At 30.7% G+C, this 14,710-nt stretch overlaps 2 protein-coding genes across 5 annotated transcripts; both read left to right on the top strand.

The window, feature by feature from the left end:
* The first annotated feature begins 2,957 nt into the window (after positions 1 to 2,957).
* On the top strand, positions 2,958 to 3,806 carry LOC113851273 (transcriptional regulator SUPERMAN-like). Its single transcript, XM_027481740.1, has 2 exons — positions 2,958 to 3,276; positions 3,370 to 3,806. Exons 1-2 carry the CDS (start codon positions 2,958 to 2,960, stop codon positions 3,804 to 3,806), a joined length of 756 nt encoding a protein of 251 aa, XP_027337541.1.
* Positions 3,807 to 6,873: 3,067 nt separating this feature from the next.
* Positions 6,874 to 10,370, top strand: LOC113851624 (tropinone reductase homolog At5g06060). Of its 4 annotated transcripts, none has more exons than XM_027482160.1 (5): positions 6,874 to 7,019; positions 7,195 to 7,402; positions 8,517 to 8,733; positions 8,836 to 8,942; positions 9,901 to 10,333. In XM_027482160.1, exons 1-5 carry the CDS (start codon positions 6,931 to 6,933, stop codon positions 10,090 to 10,092), a joined length of 813 nt encoding a protein of 270 aa, XP_027337961.1. In that variant the 5' UTR covers positions 6,874 to 6,930; the 3' UTR covers positions 10,093 to 10,333. The 4 variants fall into 4 exon arrangements, with proteins under 4 accessions (XP_027337961.1, XP_027337962.1, XP_027337963.1 ...); XM_027482161.1 differs by having other exon boundaries at positions 6,889 to 7,019; positions 8,836 to 8,945; positions 9,904 to 10,133; XM_027482162.1 differs by lacking the exon at positions 8,836 to 8,942 and having other exon boundaries at positions 6,889 to 7,019; positions 9,901 to 10,370.
* Positions 10,371 to 14,710: the final 4,340 nt, after the last annotated feature.

Below are 14,710 nucleotides of genomic sequence, written 5' to 3'. Positions count from 1 at the left end.
GTATTTTAACGTATTATTTATTATTTGATGAAATTTAAGTTTGTCGGAAATTGAGAATGAGTTTAATTATCTCATGAAATTTATATGAATTGTGAAATATTTAAAATAATGTACTCAAAATATGTTAATATTATTTTAGTGCAGACAAATTATGTTAGGTGAATAATCCAATTTTTTAACTATTTTTTTCGTGACCTATTATTATAAAGCCAAGGGTGTTAGTTACATGGTTGAAGATCTAGTTGAATTCTTCACGTTTATTGTTATTATTATTAAAAATTAATTTTAATGCATGGTAAATATAAACATTTATATGATCAATCAATAAAAAATTATTATAAATTAAATATAATAATTTTTTATATTAATTATTACATAAATTAATAATCTTATTAATATAATAATCTATAATTAAATATATAAATTAAATTTTTTTATTGTCACTGGTCACCACTTTGACTAAAAGGTTAACTTATCTACTAGTTTATGCTACATTAATTGTTAATAACTAATAAGTATCGTAGACTCATTTATTAATGAAAAATAGTGTTTTCACACCCACACGATGTAAAATAATAATAATAAAAAAATATTACCACCAATAAAAAGTAGTATAAAACTATATAAAATATATTAAAAATTCAAAATCAAATACTTTTACGCCACTTGTCTTTTTCATATAAAGTAATATTTAAATTTCTCACATCAATTGGATTGGAGGTGACATTATCTACTTTCCTGTGTCAATTACTCCTCTCTCTCTCTCACTTTGAAAAATTTAATAAAATATAATTACATTGCATGGTTGATTACCAAGTGTCATATCACATCCAATAAATGTCGAATGCATGCATACATCACTTAGCTTTTCATTTTCTTTGGAAAGTACATAATAAATTGGTCTATGACACAGTAGTCCCGGTTTGCAGACTCTCGATATGCACTATGCAATTGGGTAGCCATGCCCATGCTAAAATAATTTCATGATCAAGGATTTTCATCTATTTTTTTTTTAATCATAACTGCAGATCATGATTGATCAAAACTTTTTGAATAACAATTAGTCAATAAACTACGATGGTGTCCAATTCGATATTAGTTAATGATCATGGTTGTCGTATCTTAATTTGCTTCTAGATCCATGTGTGCAAGAACACTGGCATAAAAACACAGGTAGCTCCATTACCTTATGTCAGCACAAATGGTAGCTAGGCACATCCTTTCTAACTTGGTCACTTGTACAAGGCAATTGCTCTTGCTTAAGAACAAGGATTAGGTGCTAATATATTTGATTCATTAGTTTGTGGGGCTCGGAGTGTAATTGTTTTGCTGATTTAGTCAGACTAATTAATGAAATGATTATAGAATTAGCCCTTAGCAATAATATTCCTCCCCACACAAAAGTCCACTACACATTTTTAAAAAATATATATTAATGACAACGAAGTTAATTAGTTAATAACAATTTGGTGTGCAGATGGTACACATAATTCGTTTGAAAACACAACCACTGAATATTTTAATTGAAAGAAGCCAATTGGTGCCAAATATAAGAACCCAGATGTTCTAAACATTTTTAAAAAATACTTTTACTAGCTTCCTTTGTTTAATCTTTATGCTTGATTTATTTCATTTTCTTAAAAATATATATTTTATTATTTAGTCCCTCATTTTTAATTTTTTAAAATAAATTCCTCATAAAAATCAACAGAATTAAAATTTTATAATGAAAAAAATATATGGTGAAAAATTCATTAAAAAAACAAATAAAGAAATTATTTTTTTAAGAGGGGGGGGGGGGCACTGAATTAGGCCTAATTTTTAATTAGTGTTTCTTAAATTAGTACAGAAATGAATGAAATTAACCTTGCAACCAGTATATTAGTGGCCTTGGTTAGCTATTTCGTGTATCTGTGTGTGTGAGTGAGAGAGACAGAGAGAAAGTCAATGCATTACCCACCATTAATTTGACTTGTTAGCTTAACGTGATATGGGAGGAAAAGCCTAAAAGATTCTGTGGGTGTTTCTGAGCGACAAATGCTAAAGGAAAAGGTGTGTAGATAATCCAAATAAGGGGGTGACCCTTAGCTACTTAATATATCATTTGTTCATGGACGACAGAAATGAATGATTTCAACATTTTGAATTGTCATATACATTGTATATGTCTGAAAAATTGAGCTTACAATAACTCAAAAATAATGTGTTGTTGGTGGGACTTGGGAGAAGTACTTATATCAAATAGCAGCTTAAGTGTTTATCAGTTTGGATGTGAATATCATAGTAATTATACTTTTCCTCTTTCATTTTACACAGGTATTTATACATTAATATTTTTTTCTTTAATTTGTTTCCACCTCACATGCAATATTGTACTATTAATTTATTCAATTAAAGAGGTGATGACATTCTAAAATAAAGAAGTTACTATAGTGGAACAGAAATAATAGACACGAGTTTAAATGAGATATTACTTTATGTACGTACTACATAGTGGAAGTTATTATGAGAACACTGGACAGTGTAACAGTATTAGCATATGGGTTTTGGTGGAAGCTTCAGAGAAACAGTTTAGTAGTATTTTCTTACACTCATAACCGTTATCTCCTTCATCCGTGTGAATCAAATATGATGCAAGACAGTTGCATAAATGGGACCCTCTATAGCCTGTGTAGCAAGCAAACCAAGCAAAAAAAAACAACAGAAAAGCTTCAGTACTAAAGGCAAGACACAGAGCTCATAACAAGACCTTTTCAGCTAACTTTTTTCTCTTCCCTCATAGATTCTTAAGTTGCTTTCAAATATAATAACAAGGACATGCAACCCTAGCTAGACCATTCATATTCAATTCCCTCCCTGGCTTGCTTTTCTCATTATATAAAGCTTCTTCCACCACACCTTTGTTTCTTACTTTCACACTTAGCTCCTAACAGTTTTTTCTTGCTATATTGATCAACATGGAGGATTCTCAGTACTTGATGTGGATAAAGAGAAAACAAATCTTGAAGTCACATATTCAAGAACCCTTTGGAGCCAGCAACAACAACAACTCATCATGGGAGGAAAGAGCTTTTGCAGAAGATGCTGCTAGGATACTTGGTGGGTGTATATGGCCTCCAAGATCTTATTCATGTAATTTCTGTAAAAGAGAGTTTAGGTCTGCTCAAGCTCTAGGGGGCCACATGAATGTGCACAGGAGGGACAGGGCTAGGCTCAAACAAAGTCTTACCCCACATGATGAAGCCCTTCATCATCATCATCATCACAAAAATGATTGTAAGTCATCAAGTGCTTAATTTTCTGAAGAGAATAACTACTTCTCTCTGCTAGATTGTTGTCTTAATACTTACTCTAACCATGCTTGTACAGTTACAACAACAAGCAAAGTCTCAACTATATCCCCCCAAGAAAATTGTTGTCAACCTATCATGTCTCCTTTTTCTTCTTCAATTGGCTGGGGACACCACCACATGGGGTCTCCTGATTCAGATCCAAAAGGGGTAGTCAAAGCAAGGGAAGAATGTTTGAAAGGTTTTGGTTGTAATGATTATGTTGAAACAAGTTTGTGTGTTGGGCAAAGTTCAGTGTTTGGCCAAAAATTACCGAGTGATGATTCATGTGGGGACGAAGCCTTCAGTTATAAAAAACCAAAGACTTCTATTTCTTCTTTGCCCGTCTTCCTCAAGCCATGTTCAAATGATAGACTCCTAACTTTCCAGTCTGCAGAATTTGTACTTGGACTTAAGCCTGGAAAGGAAGACTTGGACCTTGAACTCAGGCTTGGGAAACCACAGAAAGTTATTTAGTATATAGGACAAACAGAAGAAGTTGTGATGGAATGTCAGTGCTTGCGCTTTTTTTTTTGTCTTTCCTATTAGGGGTTCATAGAAAATAGGCAAGAACCTTCTTCGCCTAACTAAACGTTGGATAGAATTCTTAGGTTTATTTTCATCAGATGTTAATTTGAATACTAATGTTATCTCTAGTTACATGTTACTAGCTACCTTATTTTTTTTCTTGAACATGTAGATGTTTCACTTTTCTCTTTCTTTGAGCATGATAAAATTATTAGTAGGGTTGCAAGACGAATGGAATCTCTTTAACAAATGAAAAATACAACAATATTTTACATTCTTCAACATATGTAAAATTTCACCATCTCATTGTGATAAGTTGGACAAACTCTAATATGTGTGCTAGGGTTTCATAATGAAGGGCTAAATCAAATTGTATCTTTCTCATGTGAAAAGAAAATTCATATTTTATTTATTTTTATTGATATATATATTCCTTCTCTCCTGTGGTTCTGGCTCTCAACTAACTTCAAGTTTAGAGGGGAATCAAGGAAGAGGAAAGTTCAACTGTAAGGTAATAATTAAAGTGGTAGAAGAACTGACAGAAACTGACAATTAGAAGTCACTTCAGCTACATATATTCCAGGGAACTAACAGTAGTCACATGCATATAAGACTGCACAAAATTATGAATAATCTTTTTACACGGATCATTTCATTACTAGTGATCCTCACCCACTTACCACTTCACATCATCATTCCAAACCCTTCAGTTGTTTTCCACATGTTCCTTCCTAACACTTCCAAAAATCCAACCAATCACACAGAAATTGAATGTTAATTATAGTACAACCAAATATTAATTTAGTTTGGTAGAGAGCGAAAGGACATCACATCATTGGCCTTATTAGCATGTCATTGTTTTTACTCTTGGTGTGACATTATATCCATGTTAGCTATAGTTATCCCTAAATATGTCTATTTCTTATCTTTCAAATATTTCGAAGCCCGAGACTCTTGTGCCTTTAGTTACTTGAAAACAGTGTTAGCCACCTTATTGTGACACCGACCGTTCCTCCAGAATACACGGGGACGTCATAGTCTGTTCTTTTCAACCTTTCTTTGTAAGGAAATTTGATGAAATATCGCTTTTGACTTCATGTTCTTTGCAGTCTGCGTAAAGGAATGCAGAAGCATTGCTGTCTATGATCAAGGGGGAATTTCTGCTACCCTTTTCACATTTTTTTCCCTTTATTGGTTTCATTCATATTGATTCACACCGTGATATGACATTGGCACAAAAGAGTGATTAATCAAGAAAACAAAGTTCGGGGTTGGGTGTCATCAACCAATATTTCCATTAGTTAAGGTGGATCATGCACATGTTCACTTATCTTATGCTAAATACATGTCAACTTTTACTAACATTTAACTTCTTTAAAAGTTAAATTATATAACGTAATTAAAATTTAAAAATTGTTAAAGTTCTCTTACCGCTTATTTATCTTCTATAATAATTATTAAAAAGTTTAACAATTCTAAAAAACTTAAATCATTAGGTAAATATACATCAATAATTTTCTATATTTTCAATGAGAGGTTGGCCCATAAACTAGAATATTCAAGCATTGCCACGAAACTAACTCCGTGAACAAGTTGTAACTAGAAATTCATTCAAATAATTATCTTCTCTCACAATTTGAACATCCTCCTTGTCCTAAAAATTTGCTCACGCAATTAGTCGCAACCAACCTTCGTTGATGAAGTTAGTCACTTTATGACTAAAATTGGTGTTTAATTACTTGGAATAGACAAATAGTAGGTTCATGGGATGATTTTGATCAATCAATGCAACATTTTGATTTTGGCAATGCCTGTTATGTGACTCTATCTTATGTGTTTGATCAGAGAGAGATCACATGGGGATGATGTGCGCGTTTCTGTTTTCTTTCGGGTATTTATTAAGAGAATTGAGATTGATATATGCTCCTTGCTTTAGCAAAAAAAATTTCTTTATTTAGGGTGCTTCGATGTATGCAGAGTAGTGATAGTATTTCTATAACTATTGCTATATACTGCTGAAGTATAAGAGTCTAGAGATTGAAATTGTAGCTACCTAGCACGTGTGTGTCTATGCATTAGGATAGTTTCTAGCTTTTGGCAGTGAAAACAACTACACGGACATTTCGTCGTATAATTAATCTATTCATTGGTTGTAAAAGGCGTTTTGACAAATGACACTTCACAAGCTTATTCTCCTTCCTACAATGTCTCTATACTCTTCCTAGAAACCTAATACTCAACTTGTCATATCATGTTCCATATAGAAATCGAATTATTTTAAAATTAATAGTTTATTTTTGGACAAAAGGGAGATAAGAACAAGGGGTTCTATACTCTCTACATGCACGTGATGGCAATTGTAATTTGTAATGAAAATTTCCTCCGTGATTATGATGAATTTTGTTATTTTGTAGGTGCCTAATTACCTAAATGTGAACGCCATACATTATTAAAATTCCTAAATGTCTCGCATGTTTGAGAATGAACTAATTTTGAGAAATAGTTGCTTCTTTATATATATAAAACAATCTATCTAGAAATTGGTTAAAAAAGTTATTATTTCTTATGGACATGTATAAGTCAAATTCATAGGGATAAGTTAAATATATAGTTCGGGACTTGAAACTCAGCTCAGAATTATTATATAGGCACCTGAAAAACATAAATCATGTCACTCTCTTATTTAAAAGAAATATATAAAATTAATAATTTTTAAATAAAAATGGCAACATGCATCTCACTTTGACTTATTGTTACTCGTATTTTATTACACTCTTGTGCATGTGTGAGTCCTTTTCTAAATTAATAAAAACAAAAATATGCTTCATTATTCTCCTGCTTCATCACCAGTGACAAGTGACAGCACAGACAATTTCACAATGGGCCCATCTGGCGACTGAAAAAATTGTATTTGGGCCCATAAAAAAGCAAAATAACATTAGCAATTAAAAACAAATGCCCAGTTGCAAAACGACGCTGTTTTGAATAAAGCTAAGAAGCACATCCTTTACTCTTCATGGTATTGGTCACCTGAAGATAAGAACGTGTGAGCAAAACAGTGACCGAGACAACAATGTCCAACTCAGAGAGCAGTAGCACAGGTTCGAGATGGTCTCTCAAGGGAACCACTGCGCTCGTTACTGGAGGAACACGTGGAATTGGGTTCTTCTTTTTTTTTTTCTCTTCTCATTTTCTTTCTCTCGCTAGACATTGCTAAATCGTGTTTTTTTTTTCCTTTTTCTTTGTTGCATGAATTGAATTGGCTTTCTTGATTCTGGGGTCTCTTAAAACGACTTAAAGTTTCGGTTTTTGCATGGTGTGTTGGATCACTGTTCAGGCACGCTGTGGTGGAGGAACTTGCGGAGTTTGGTGCCAGTGTGTACACTTGTTCTAGGAATGAAGATGAGCTGAATGCGTGCTTGAAGGAGTGGAAAAAGAAGGGGTTTTCGGTTTCTGGGTCTGTTTGTGATGCCTCTTCTCCACCTCAAAGGGAGAACCTCATTCAACAAGTGACTTCTACCTTCAATGGCAAGCTCAACATTCTTGTGAGTTTTTTTTTTTCCTTCTATTTTCGGAATTGTTTGTTTTGCATTTATGTTTAAAATAGTTTAGAGTCAAAAGTTTGAAGATAGTTTGTGAAAAACAAACATGAACTTTATATGTGAAGTGAAAAGATTTGACATTATACTTTGTCGAGCAGTAAGCGATATGTGGTATGGAAAGAACAGAGGAATGGAAAGAATGTGGAGAGTGAAAAATAAATGTAATGGAAAGAAGTGTAAAAATATAATGTTGATATTTGAATGGCACATTTTTTTTATTCCTAATTCACTTTTGACGTGAAAATTTAGAAAATAAATCTCATAGAGCGGTTGAAATAGCAGCAATTTGTAGGAGAATGTAATGTTGCTGGGAGAGTGTGCATATGGAAAAGTGGAAAAAAGCTAGAATTTCTTGTATTTATAATATGACTTATCCCACGGTAATGCTTTTTAAATCAATGAAATTGATATGGACTACTTACTAATTTGTTTACTATGCTAATTTTTTTTTAAAAAGTAGGAGCTCTTGTACCTTGCCACCTACCTCTGCCTGTGTTCAGGATAGTGTGCAGGATAACCTTTGTGTTCAACTCTGTTGATGACTCGTTAATTTTATGCTGGGATCATTGGTTATGGTATATATTAGAGATCGATCTCACGTATTATAAGTCAAACAGGGTTTCATTATGCTGTGTATTGCTGTATGATACTATCATGTATTGTAATAACTAATAACTAATAACATTTGTGGATAAACACTAAATAACAGAAGAAATTTAAGATGCTAAAGCCATGTTTGTTGTTCATCCTTTTTCCATGTTTCATGCACTTAATTTCCAAGTGGTTGGTGTTTACTGATTACTTAATGCAATTTTCCCAATTAATTCTGTCTTAGTGTTGCTGGAGATACACTCAGAAGGGCAGCATTAATATCTGCACAATATAATTAATAATTGAAAACATGATATATATAACTTTGCTATTTGTGATTATTTGATGATGTTAGCATAAAAAACTGTTATTATTAAAAATGTTCAAATTCATAGACTTGTTTCTCGCATGAGCATGACTTCAGCTCATGATAAATTTTGTTTCTTTGATGCTCTTTTGAGCTTAGGTAAATAATGTCGGAACAAATGTGCGGAAGCCAACAATTGAGTATACAGCTGAAGAATATTCAAAATTGATGACAACCAACTTGGACTCTGCATACCATCTGAGCCAACTTACATACTCTCTTCTTAAAGCATCTGGAAATGGAAGCATCGTCTTCATTTCCTCTGTTGCAAGTCTGACAAGCGTAGGTTCTGGAACCATTTATGCAGCAACTAAAGGTGACTTGATGTATAACTGTCATCTCTGGTTCTTACATGATAGATTACAAACTATTTTCAAATATATTGACAAAACAGATTTAACATTGCCATTTTCGTCAGCTGCAATCAATCACCTTACCAAATATCTTGCTTGTGAATGGGCCAAAGACAACATAAGAAGTAACTGTGTTGCACCCTGGTATACCAAAACGCCACTTGCGGAACCTGTAATGCTCTTACCCTCTTATTATCTGTTCCAAGGACTAATAGTCTTTTCTTTATGAAGATTGGGTAATTATGTTGACAAATTAAAATTTTTTGAGTTGTATATGAGCAGTGAACTGATTGGTCAATAGTAAATTCTGCGGCAGATAGTATTCTATTTTTGTTGGTGCTGTCACTACGTTCATCCCTCCAGTCTTCATACCATATTTTAGGATATCAAACATAATATTTGCTTTGACGTTCTTACACACATGCTCCTTTTAAGGATCAGAAGTGTAGTAGCATTCAGATGTGTCCATCAGTCTTTATGACTCTTAATACTTGTTGCTCTTAGAGCATTGGTTAAGAAATTAAAAGTAAAAGATTTGTTAGAAAATATAATAAATGCACCTCTCTGTGATTTCAAACGCAATCTAACACAATTTATCATAAAAGGCTTTCACTTCTAATTTCTTAACCAATGTCCATACTTTTATTATTGAAAAGAAAAATCTAAATAGTCTATAGACCCAACTACCCACAAGAGAATGGCAGGCCCATGACAGAACGCGCAACACACGTGGAGGGTTAATGTGAAGAAGGGCTGTGGAGCTTAATGGAACCATAATGTTATAAATGTACACATGATACACAAAATATTGGCCCGACCCATCTAATTTTACTTAGGTTTCTTTGTGAAAATGTTACCAAAATAATGTGCTTCAGTACTACTGTTGAGTGGATCTAGTTAAGGACAGTGTTTCTGGATATTTTACGAATATCTTATTATTGTAGTTAATAGTTTTTGTTGATTAATCAGATGATTATACTTGTTACTATAAAAAAATTGTATGAATTCTAAGTGCTGATTAATTGTACTTGTACATATAATTATGTCAGCACTATAATGTGTATTATTAATCTTCAAATGACAACATTATCTTCATAACTTGGGTTGCTAATTGTTTACTTTTCTAACAGATGCTTGCTAAAAAAGAGTTTGTGAATGAGGTATTATCTCGAACACCAATAAAGCGAATTGCAGAAACACATGAAGTGTCATCCTTGGTCACTTTCCTCTGCCTGCCAGCGGCGTCCTACATCACTGGGCAGATTGTTTCAGTTGATGGAGGATTCACTGCCAATGGATTTCAACCCAGCATGATTTCTTAAAGCAAATTTGTCATTTCAATTTTGGACAAAACTTAGGTGTTGTTTTAATAAAATATTTATATTTAATATCATTGGAAATTACTTAGGTAAAACTTTAATTTAGACCGAAAAACATCACCTTAGTTTTGTCCTTTAATTTTCTGTATTATGGATATGTACAAGGTGCAACACTGAATTCAGGGTTGTTATGGTGACCACTTTAAGTTTTGGACCATCCATAATCTAGTAATTTTAATTGGTCAATAAATTATTTTAATATATATAAATTCTTGCATTGTTATATTCATCAGTTATCATTGAGATTATCGGTGGTGTTGGACCACCTTATACGTTTCTCTCAAATCTTACCTATCTATTATTTAACGAATGCCAAGTGCCACTGTGTTGTGCTTTGTAACATTATTGCATCATCTGGCATGAACTGAATCGAATGCAGAGCTTCCAACAAATTCGATTCCAAATTCACATGGAGCCTCTAGCTAATAATAATCAATGTTATGCTAAAGTACAAAGAACTTTTAATCATACATCATGTAGTGAAATCTCTGTGCATTGAATTTCACAACTTCAAGTGATGTTGATTCCCTGTGCTCCCGTGAGTATGGATATTGTTCGGCTTTTTATATATATATAAAGAAAATTATACTCATACCCATCGAAATTTAATCAGATTTTATTCAATATCTTATATACCAAATATAGTAGTATTAAACTTTGAAGAAGTGTAAATGCATAGTTTTTAGAAATTTTTACCTTCTTAAGAAAACTTAAAAGAAAAAGGTGGTAAATTATTTGAAAAATTAAAGTACAAAGGGTAATAGCTTTTTTAAAAAATATATATTTATCAAATTTTAAGCTTACTTACATGCTTTTAGTTTAATTATTAATTTATTAACTTTGAGTTAACTTTTAAGCTTTTAGCTAATTTATTCCGTAATTTTGCCAAACAAAGATATCCCTCGTATTCATTATCAAGTTGAGGCTTAACGGTGCAGATAATAATAATAATAATAATGAAAAACAGAAGAGGGACAAAGTTAAAAGCGAGAGGAATAGCTGAAGAATTAAAAGAAAATTATCTAGTTATAAGAGATTACAAAGTTGGAAAAATAAGATAAGGACATTGATTTGTTATTAAATTTTACGATAAGATCGTGAATTTTCTATAATTATGCAGATATTTATATAATATATAATTTATTTTTTTAAGTTTTATTTAAATTTAATAATATTTGTACCGTGTATAAGAAATTTACTAGATAAATTTACAGATAACACTAAATGAATGATCATTGTTAAAATAAACAAATATAATTTATTGAGTTCTACATTGAATTAAGTAAGAAGTTTATTATATTTTAATTAAACTCTTCTCATATGCATAAGCTCTTATAGTTAATCCTTTCATTAAGAACTTAACTCTCGATAATTGTTATCTTAATCACATAAATGAGAGGAGAATCAACATAAAGAGAACCAAATCATGAACTGCAAACTTAATCCAAAACATTAATCTATTAAATGAAAATCTTGTGACTTAAAATTTCACGTTGAGCTTCTATGTTATTCATTGTGAAACTTATGACATCATCACACCGGTTTTTATTTCTTTGCAAGATAAGATATCACACCATTTTTATTTCTTCAATAAAAGAACATCATTGATGTTGACTGGTAGATTATATTTTAAATTTAGATAATACAACTTTAATCATATAATGATGTAAACTATAGTATAGTCGGAGGAAAGTTTTAGGAGTTTTTCATAATGCCATGCAAAAATTATTTAATCAAAAACGACTTTTATAGTTATATTAGATGAGAGTAAAAAATATCCTTGGTCAGATACTAAATAAATAGCTTAAATAATTACAAGTCATTTTCATAAAAAAAATCAATAACATATATCTATCATAATTAACTATTATATATTAATTTCCACTATCATTATTATTGAATAATATAATTATTATTTTAATATTAAATAATGTTTATTCACAAAATAACTATGAAAATTTACCCTTACATTCATATTATGTAAGCAATTCAGAATTCCTAAACTTGAAATTTTGAAACTTAAAGAGGCTTTATCTGTTCTACAAGTACCGTGCAAACTAAAACACTCATTAACTTTATAGTTAATGATGTAAAAATAAGCACTTAGTTTACTTTATTAATTAATTAACAATATATAAAGGAATAGGATTGGTTATAAGAATACTAATTTTTAAAATCAAATCCTTCAGCGGTTGACCAACAAGATCAGGTTATCCACCTTATTAAGCATAAGCTCAAGTTATTTGACTAAGTGTTTGATCTAATTTCAAAGTTCAAACTCTAACCCATAAGTCATTCCTACCAAATCTACCGTGTTCTTAAAGAAAATCTAAACTGATCAATCAAGTTTTCCTTCAACTGCTATTCGTGCCATAATCATACATTGAAAATCATCAGCTCCTATGTTTATCCTCTTAGATCATTTTTTATATCGTGAAAATGGATAATGATATCTAGAAACTACGTGAATTGGAAGGTCGAAAATAAGTAAATTTTAATATACATGTTATATTATTAGGTGTGTAGTAAATATATTTTTGGTTAATTACTCTAGAGTAGTTTTTTTCAACATGTACTATCAAAATAAATATCACCTCCTTCACAATTCATATATTAAAAAAAAACTATGCACTAATTATGCTAATTTATAAATATGCACAATTATATATATATATATATATATATATATATATATATATATATATATAATTCATCTCTATTGTGGAAGTTTCTCACCTGGTTTCAACCTATCCAGAATTGGAAAAAAAATGTTCAATCTGAAATGGAAAGGTCATATGCCATCTTTACCCCCTGAATCCATCTCTGATAACGATGTTTGTGTTACTTTCATAGGTGCTAATATCTTGAGAGTAGTTATCCCTTTGCTTACTAGCTTTCGAGAATTTGGTCATATTTGAATTTTGGCCACCACTATGAGTTTTGCTTCCTTGAACAAGTGTGCCTCATACCACTTTTTCGTATTTATTATTAAAAAAACGTTATCATAATATTATTGTTTTACTTTTTATGATATTTTTGCAAATAAAACATTTGTGTTCTATTTCTATAATTGGTTGGTATTCTTCACCTCGTAGATGAGCAAGGGAAAAATTACAACATATTTCAGTATAAATTCAAGTCAAAATAATCAATATAAATATCTACTGGAGATTCATTATCCTATACCAAAGCAATAACTTATACAATGACGAATATCAAAAGCTTAAGATGTATAAAAAATTTGAAATATATTGATTTTACCCCTTCCATCATTTAATCATTAATTATTATATAATTAAAATTGCAAACTAATTATTTCAAAAATAATGCTTCGATAAAAAATAACAAATATAGCTAATTTAAAACAAATAGAGAAGTTGACGTCTGAATGGAGATAAGATAACAGTGGATGAACAAACTTACATGTCTGCATTTCTTTGTAAATTTGTGATGAAGTGATCATCGACCTGTGACCAAAACACGAGAATTGGATGGCATAGATGAAGACAGTACCAGTCACTCCATGCTATTTGCTAGAGAATCTAAAGAAGCTCACCCATTCTGTGCTCCTAAAGAGAAAATTTGTATACGAAGTAAATATTTAATTCAGCTTATTTAAAAATGTACATATATTTGTTCAAATTAAAGCTATACTATGAGGCTATATTTTCAAATTGTGTGTAAATTATTTATAATTATATTTTAAATAGAATCTTAAAAAATAGGTTGCCTGGAAAATTAAATTTAGATATGCTGTAACATTTTTTAAGCCTTTATTATAATATACTAATTATTTTATTTTATGCATTTATATGGATTTTTCATGACGAAAATCATCACATAATTTTTCGTTTCCTGCATTCCATCCCATCATCAATTTTTATTTTTTTCTTTTGGGCAAGCATCTACTTTCTTGGAATAGCTATTTATTCCAACTCCTTTCTTGGTTCCATTCTCACTTTTTTTTCTGAAGTCGGTCACAGCCATAGCAAAAGTGGTATCACTCAGAGTATTGCTAGTAATGATCCCATTCTCAGGAGAAAAAAAGCAGTGGCGATTTGAGAGCACATACAAAATTGGATTGAAAGTTAGAAACTAAACCAAGTGTGTGTATTCATAGAATGACTTACCAGAAAATATTTGATTATTATAATTTTTTTTGAGTTATCTGTTGAGAATTGATTGTTTTAGTTTTTATTGTTTACATTATATAATTTAGATTTGAAAATCTCATATTCTTTCTAGTGAGAAATATATATTTATTATAAAGTTAAAATAATTCATAGTTTAAATAATAAATCATTTAATAAGTAGATCAATTAATAGTAAATTATTTTATATTTATGATCTAAAATTTAAGTTTTAATAACCATAATTATGTTAAATACTTAGAATGAGAGGTTTTTTTTTACTTATATTATTTCTACTTGTCTCGTGATAAAAAAAAAAAAAACTTGTAATTTAACGAACATATACTATAATTTGATACCTATCTTATATAAATTAAATGCTCTTTTTATTTAAGATTGTAAATAAAATTTAATTATTAAATTTTTTTATG

This window comes from Abrus precatorius, unplaced genomic scaffold (assembly GCF_003935025.1).
Source record: "Abrus precatorius isolate BTA unplaced genomic scaffold, Abrus_2018 Scaffold9, whole genome shotgun sequence".
In the NCBI taxonomy this organism is placed as follows: Eukaryota; Viridiplantae; Streptophyta; class Magnoliopsida; order Fabales; family Fabaceae; genus Abrus; species Abrus precatorius.
The sequence above is the reverse complement of the archived record's forward strand: the minus strand, read 5'-3'. Positions and strand labels throughout refer to the sequence as shown.